An 8,501-nucleotide genomic window follows, 5' to 3' on the forward strand; every position below is an offset into this window, starting at 1 on the left:
TTAGGAAGAAGAAGATTTTATTTTAAAATATTTTTTCAATTTGATAATTTGCCTTAAGTTTTTTTCCCCCAATAGGCCATAGAAGCCTGTTTATATAAGTGAAGAGGGAAGCTTACTTTCCCACTGCTTCCACAAAATATCATTAACTGCCATAACTATGCTAATTGCACTTGAAATGCACCTTACTGGTTAGAGAAATAATGCATTTAGATAATATTTAACTACTTTTTCCTCAATTACCTTTTATTAGGAGTCCAGAAGGTGTCAAAGTAAAACTGCTGCATATCTCCCAGGAAAAGCCTGTGTTTTCAGAAGGAAGCCAACCAGAGATACACTATTAAAGGGAAAAACCAGGACAAACATTAACATGGTAAGCATGGCTGTTCAGTTACTGGGCTTCTTACTAAGTCTCTTTGGTCTAATTGGAACATTAATTGCTACTATTCTGCCTCACTGGTGGAAGACTGCACACGTAGGCGCCAATATTATAACAGCTGTGGCATACATGAAGGGGCTTTGGATGGAATGTGTGTGGCATAGCACTGGCATCTACCAGTGCCAGGTCCATCGGTCTCAACTTGCACTGCCTCGAGACCTTCAAGCAGCTCGTGCCATGATGGTGATTTCCTGTGTTCTTTCAACACTGGCATGTGTGGTTTCTGTTATTGGCATGCAATGCACTCGATGTGTCAAAGGGGCCTCTGCCAAAAATTCTATCGCTGTCTCTGGTGGAATCTTTTTCATCTTGGCTGGTCTCATATGCTTGGTTCCTGTTTCTTGGACTACTAACGATGTGGTTACAGATTTTTACAACCCCATGCTTCCCAATGGGATGAAGTATGAGATAGGGCAAGCTCTTTACCTTGGCTTTTTCTCGGCATCTTTGACTATACTTGGTGGAGTGCTACTGTGTACATCATGCCAGAGTACTGGGAACAACATACCTTACCAGCCACAACCAAGAAGTACAAGGGCTGCTCCCTCATATAGACCACCAACTGCCTACAAGGGAAACCATGCTTCTTCACTGACATCTGCTTCACATAGTGGTTACAGATTAAATGACTATGTGTGAGTTCCTTAAAATTCACCTATGGGTCACAGCTGCTTTATAACGGATGTGTATGACATAAAACTAAGCTAAAGAACACTTATAATTTATGAGAGTTTTGATACAAAGTTTACCACTGTATTTTTTTTATGCAGAGAAATAACATGAAATAGTTTGCTTTGAAACTGAAAAGAAAAAGAAATTTATTGTATTCCAGATGCTGCAAAGTTCTGCCTAAGTAAGGTCAACACCCTTACACTGTGGATATGGTCAGTTCTGATTAAAAGTAAAGTTTTTATTTTGTTCTGACAAGCTTCAGTTTCTAATACTAAAACCTGTTTTCACAAACATTAAAGGGGTAGCAGTAGAGCTGGTTGACATTTTTTCAATGGAACAGTTTTCCATTGAAAAATAATGTTTCATCTAAATGAAAACATTTCATGGAAACATGTTGATTTGGACTAAATTATTCCTTTCAATTTTCTCAGTTCATTTCAATAACATCAAAACATTTAGGTTTGACTTTATCATTTTGCTCCATTTTGTTTTGATGTTTATATATTAAAATATTAAACTGATATTGTTATATTATAATATTATAGACGTATTAGATATTGTATTATAATGTATTGATCTTATCTAAACAAAATATTAAGACATTGTCAAAATGAAACAATTCAACATTATTGAAACAAAACATTCTGATGTTTCCTAATTTTTTTTGGAATTTCTGTTCCATGAAAAATTTCAATATTTTGACTTTTTGTTCTGACTCAGGATGAAAACAAATTTTGAAATGTCAGAATTTCCCATTGAACAGAAATTCCATTTTACAACCAACTCTAGTTATTGGTTACATTTTTCTAAAACAGTACAATGCTATTTATTATTTTGATTAGAATAACGACTTTTATTGTCTTGTCCCAGAAATTTCAAAGAGAAATCAAAGGTATGAATTTCTTAGTCTCTTAGTTCTATTCCTTTACTGCAGTTGGGGCCTGACTGAAAGCTCACTGAAGACAACAGGAGTGTTTCCATTGACTTCAGTGGAACTTTAATCAGGCCTTGACAGAGAAGACATGTATCAAGCCAACTTCCAAAATATAAAGTGATACATACAATTTATACAACATGGATTGTACCATTGATTGTGGCGCTGGCTGGGCACAGTCAAAAGTAAAACCAAGACTAAAACACTGGCTGAAAGCAATTTACAGAACATATAAAATCCTGGTAAAATGAAATTATTTCTCAACACATGCAAATAAAAATGTCTATCCAAGTCATATTGCAATAAAGGTCAACGTAACGTGTAATGTACTGTATAAAATTGTCTCAAAGAATAAAAATAGTAGATTCCTGTTTGCCCCACTGGAGCAACATATGGGCCAACAGACTAACAGCTAATAGGGTTAAAAAAAAATACTCTCCATCAATGTGAGTCAACTGAAGTTGGTGCACTTGATTTGGCAAAAAGCCTGTTTGTAACTACAGTGTCACCTGGCACCATCTTCACAGCTCAGACTCCGTCAACGTTTCCAGTGTTTTCATTATAAACCTTATTTTTTGAGAGGCTGATCATCCAGCCATTTTTATTCACATTTGGCTTGAAACTTGACATGGAAGTTTTCAGCACAGATACAATTTATTATCATTATTATTATTTTAAACTAAATGCAATTTATATTGGTAACCTTTTTTGAGAGCAACAGAAAATAAGATTTTGTGCAGTTTCAGACACTGGATTGGTAAAACTAATAACTTTATCTTTCAAATTGATAGTAGATAGCCCTGCTGGCCTATAGAGTAGATAGGATCCATTTGATGTTTTTAAAAAAATCGTATTGATCAAGTTATTTCATATACGGTTAATACGCTCAACTTTCCATACTGTAGATGTTGTATATTATGTGAAACCCAGGGTTTGTAGAAGGACTTTGTTACTACCACAAACCTATGGTAAGTAATCACACAGGAGACAGACAAAATCTGGTGGTTTGACACAGGTGGTTTTCTAACAGAGGTGGAGCAGAATTGCTTTGGAGATTCTTTGGGATGGTCTTTTAAGACAAGAGGTAGCTTAATAAAGATGGTCTTTTATGGAGCTTTTACTATATGCACATTACAATGGGTCCGGCCAAGCAATTATTATATCAGCCTTGAGCAGGGCTTTGTGCAATCATGAATACAAGTCCAAGTACAGGAAATGGGCTATGCAGCATACTTACTACATACTGATAAATTATTCCACTTGCCAAGATGCTTGTGCAGTGGGAATACTAATGTGTAGTATTATTTTTACTGCACAAATTCCCAGCCAAATGGAATGTGTGTCAGTAGTAAGAACAGTTTGTAAACTCCTGGCAAAAAATCTGGAACTGCTCTGATGTCAATAAAAAGAGTGGAATGGTTTATTTCACAGTGTGCTATGGACCAATGGATCTCATTTCATGCTAATGGGATAAATTTTCCCTTTTTCGTTTCCCTTTTTTTTTCAACTATTGTTTTAAAAGATATTCCTATTTATAAAAATAATATTGAAGGTCTGATTTCAATTGATAAAGGAAAATATAAATAAATGTGAATTCATGCTGCCTTTAATTACAACTCACCCTCCTATTATGCCAACCTGTTGCAACACATGTTATTGGGGCAAATTCTGCTCTCAGTTGTGCACAGAGAGCTCCCACTGAATTGAACAACAGTTGTACATACACAGACATGGGAAAGATTTGGTCCCATGAGACGTAAAACGATGCACTGCTGTAAGACCTTAGCAGACAAGTGAATTTCCACTAGCCTTACTTCTGTAAGTCCAATTATCTTCAGTGTGATCTATGGGTAAATGATATAAAGTAGGGGTTTGGTTCCATGCATTGGTTTTCTGTGATGGGAAGAAGGAATTGTATGCTTTTGACAGTCTCAATCTCGGTAGTAGAGGAACAAATCTTCTGGGTGGCAACCTAGATAGACTAGTCTGGAAGGAATTAACTAAAGCAAGGGTGGGTGTTGAGGGGACAAACACAGCATATCAAATGGAAGGTGTCACCAAGCAAATTAAATCAAGTTGACAGGGGACCGAAAGAGAAGCCAAATGTTCATTGCCTATGCGCCAATGCTAGAAATATGAATTTATAAGAGGAATTAGAAATGCTCATGAGAAGAAATTTGACACAGCTGGTATTACTGAAACCTGTGGGATGAGTCACACGACTGGAATGTTAAAGTTACTTATGCCTTTTTGGGACACAGCCTAGAGGGAGGAACGCCCTCCGTGGGGCTGCTACATTCCCAACCCAGACTGGTGGACTGGGGGAGAGTGGGAAATCTGTGGTATCTTGGCTCCACACCCAATGCTCCAAACTGTGCAGCTGCACTGCCATGAGGGAGACATACTTGTGTCAGGTAAAGGGCTGGGAGAAACCAGTAGGCAGATCTTAAGTGTCCAAGTCATAATATGCTTCCTGGTCTGTTGCTGGAGCGGCACAACAACGTGCTGACCATAAATGGGGACTTTTGCAAAGCTACAATTGACCCCTAAATATGTTTACTAATTTGTCCTAAAAGAACAATAAGGTTGCATAGTGAAGCACTCCAAATTACAGAAATGGTAGGGCAGTAACCACTACTACAACATGCCACAAACATGTCCCTATGGTTTTATAAGAAGAATGGTATTGTATTATGGTGTATTGGTTAAGAAATAGTTCATATTAATATTAAACTACAATGCATGAGCAAAAGAGGGCTATTTCCTTTTGAGTGCTTCACTTTAAAATCTAATTCACCGATGGTCCTGATAAGAAGCAATTGTCACCAAGAAAGGGTTTGACTGACAAGAAATAAAGATACACTACTTTAATGGACCTCAAAGGGTAACTTGCTGATGGTACAAAAACCTAAACTGAGACCCAATTTAGCTACAGGATACCTGATTGAAAGTGTGAGTTGCTTGATGGCTTCCAACAACCTGGAACCATAAAGAGTCATAGATTTTAACGCCAGAAGGGACCATTATGATCTAGTCTGACCTTCTGGATAATACAGGCAAAGAACCTCACACATGAAGATGATTAGCCAGGAAAGCCTGACAGCTGGTCAGATTGGAGGAAGCTAGTAAGATTTGAGGTAGCAGGTGCACCAGGAGTATGCACAGGATACAGGTGCGGCTGGAAAGTTTGTGCAGCTGAGAACCGGGGCCACAAGCTTCCGACAGGAGTTGAGCATATGTATCTGAGAATAGAACTGGATCCACTGTGTTCTGCACTGTATCAGATGTATCTGATGTCAGCAACACATGCCAGCCATATATACGTTAGGGGCGGGGACTGCTTTTTTTGTTCTATGTTTGTACAGCACCTAGCACAATAGGGTCCTGATTCAGACACCACAGTAATACATACATATACATTTAATCAATCAATTAATTAATTAATAATAGTCCATTGAATCTATGAGAAAGTTCAGAGAAAAGATGGGGATTGAGTTAGTTGATAACAAAGACTGGAAAACACTAAACTCAGTAGCCTAGAAATGTGTTAGTCTAAAAACAAAAGCTACAGAAACACTCCTATAATTAGATACGTATGTAAGAACCAGTAGTTGGGATTCTTCACAGCACTGCATAAAAATGTAAGGGAAGTTATGAGTCTAAATCACCTGCATGTCATTAAAAATCTCAGCTAATGGCTTTACTTTTTTACAGATTGTTCCTAACTTTGTGATCGCTGTTTGTCAACTAAGAGGCAAATTAGATACAGATAGATTTTTGTTTACCGTCATTCACTTTCTTAAGAGGTTATTCTTATAGCAAGACCCTACGTTCTGATCTTATCTAAAGTCGTTCTTGTTCTCACCAAGAACCAACTGCAGCACCTCCTGGTGTGGATTCTCAGTTTATTTCAGCTTGTTTTTTTGGCTGCTGTTTCGTCAGCAACATAAGGCAGCATGGCTAAACATACAGGGCCAATTCCTTGGCAGGTATAAATCAGCAAAGCTGCACTGAAGTCAAACACTCAACATCTCTCTTCTTCTTTCGCACAAACAGTACAGCTCGTTCAACTACATGATGTATTTCTTTTCACCAAGAAAAGTGCTTAGTTTGCAATACAGCACTTCCCATGGACAAATAGCCGAATGGGGCATAAAAGTTGCTAGAAAGAAGACATGCAAGATACACTGACTGCCCTCACTTTTCCCTTAAAAAGTATTCCTCAAGAAGGCCTCTTGAGGAATGGGGGGAAAGTTGTAGCAAGTTTATTTTCAGCTTTCAGCTTGTGTAAATGTTCCATCAGCTCATTTAAATTCTATATAGCCTATTGCAATCTCATTGGTGAGGAAATTGCTAGGAGATACGGTCATTAAAAAAGAAAATAACTTTTGTGTATCCAGGTGTGCTGATTTGATCTCCGTTTGAGATACATATATAGGGAGAAATTGTGGCTCCATTGATTTCAGTGCCACCCAGCCGCCTCAGCAGGTGGGATACTTGATGGGGCCATCAGCAACTGGGACTGGCCCAGCTGAATGGGGGAAGAGAGCACACACTGAGGGGATGCAGGGGTCCCATTCCCTACAGATTCTCTAGCCACTCATTGGCTAGCTTAGGGATGAAGGGGGCTGGCTGGTCCCTCACCCTCTCTTTTCATTAACTTAAACCCTAGCCAGGACCACGGCAGCCTCTTTTTAGTTTGTTCCAGTAACTCACCGTTCCCACCCTGTAGTGGAAGCCTGGGAGCTGTGTTTTGCCAGTACTGCCAGTCTGACTGATCATCTGTTTGGGGATCTTCCCATTGAGGCCAAATTAGCAGAGGCCTGGGGAGTTTTTCACATTCCTCACAGCACCCTGGAGGCGCAGTTAAGTAAAATAGGAATAAGATTTAATAATTATTATAGTACTTGGTAAGGATGTTAGCTTGCACAACTTGTGGACAGTTTTCAATATGGCTAAAAGGATAAAAGGAACCATTCCCAGAACGAAAAGACCTGGGATTTCACTGATTGGCCTTGTGCTCATGGGATGGAGGAAGACCTTGTGGCCTTCGTGGGCTGAGGTCTCCCTCGCAGGGGGATGGGTGGATGGTAGGACTCAGAAGAGCAAGCTGAGTCCTAGGGATAGGCTGAGGAGAGTCTATCCTGAATTATGTGTTAGATGGTAGGAGCCCTGTAACCCCCACACTGGAGCCACTTAAAATACCTGCTAGGTGAGAGTCTGGGTTACTGACAGGGAGGCTAGCACCCTCTCCCAGTGTTAAATTTAATAAAGTTGTGGCCTGCTGCTTAAAATCTCCCCCTGTGTTTGTTCTCATTTGCCATCATGTCTACATTCATGGGGTTAGAATTTCACCCACAAGCTTGTTATTATCATCATCAATACTTCCAAGTCTACTGTACAGCATTTAACTAAAAGACCTCCACCGCAGCAGTCAAATGAAGTCATGGGAATTTTGTTTGTGTAGGAAAGACTGAAAGACAAGGCTCTGTATGGATCTGGATAGCCATTCCTCAGGACATATGTGAGTTCTCCCTTCCACTTCAGTCAAGGACAATCAATTTTATTTTTAAAATGCCATAATCATTAATATTGATCAACAGTTGTTAATGGCAGTGCTTTGGAATCCATATCTGGCTTGGGACATTGTTACTTTGCTAGCATTTCATGCTCAATTAGGCTGACTTGCTAATGCATGTCAGTTTCATTCAATCTCTCTCATGCGCGCAGTGTGAGAAAAGGGCAAGCTGCCTGAATAATCCCACACTTTACAGTGAGCGGCCCATTTTTTTTCATCCATTCAAATTTTAAACGGCAAAGAGCTAGTTCTGTGTAAGACACAGAAGGACAAAAGCCGAGGCGGATTAATAAGCCTTGAAAAGCAGAATTGGGAGGCAATTGCTAGTGCTTTAGAGCACTGGCTTTCCTACTTTATCTATATTATGGACCATTTCTTTAAGACAGAGACACACTTGTGGACTTGTATAAGAAGCTACTAAAGTTGATAGGTAATGATCCCTGTCATGAGACAGGGGGTCTCTGCCTTCAGAGCTGTGCCCCAGGTCATGTGATTGGGGCCAGTAGGTGAAGTTTCAGTTTCTGGCCAGCTTTCCTGTGTGTCAGATCTTTATTACAGACCAACTCATTTCACAGTCCTGATCCCATACCCTCTCTGTGACAACTAAGTGATTTTAAAAATCATATTAGTAGGGCAGCAGTAAAAATACAAGATGAAAATAAACTTGCTAAATACAATGTGTATGGCTGCTTACCTCTGGCTCTCCAATTTGCATCTGTGCTGTTCGTTGCCTATAGCACTTCTCATTTCCTAGCCTCATTTCCACCAGCCTTGCTCTGATCTTTTCAGGTTGCTTTGCATATTGGTTGTGTCTTTCTGCATGTTTGTTGCTTTACCAGTTTGGGGTGGTCTGAAATTTGCAGAAGACTGAATGTAGAGCA

General features: G+C 39.4%; 1 protein-coding gene across 1 annotated transcript; it reads left to right on the forward strand.

The window, feature by feature from the left end:
- Positions 1 to 367: 367 nt before the first annotated feature.
- CLDN14 (claudin 14) lies at positions 368 to 1,075 on the forward strand. The gene has a single exon (XM_067545343.1). The coding sequence runs from the start codon at positions 368 to 370 to the stop codon at positions 1,073 to 1,075; it is 708 nt and encodes a 235-aa protein (XP_067401444.1).
- Positions 1,076 to 8,501: the final 7,426 nt, after the last annotated feature.

Source organism: Emydura macquarii, unplaced genomic scaffold (genome assembly GCF_026122565.2).
Source record: "Emydura macquarii macquarii isolate MOO-44397 ecotype Brisbane River unplaced genomic scaffold, CSIRO-AGI_Emac_v2 contig_1043, whole genome shotgun sequence".
Lineage (NCBI taxonomy): Eukaryota > Metazoa > Chordata > Testudines > Chelidae > Emydura > Emydura macquarii.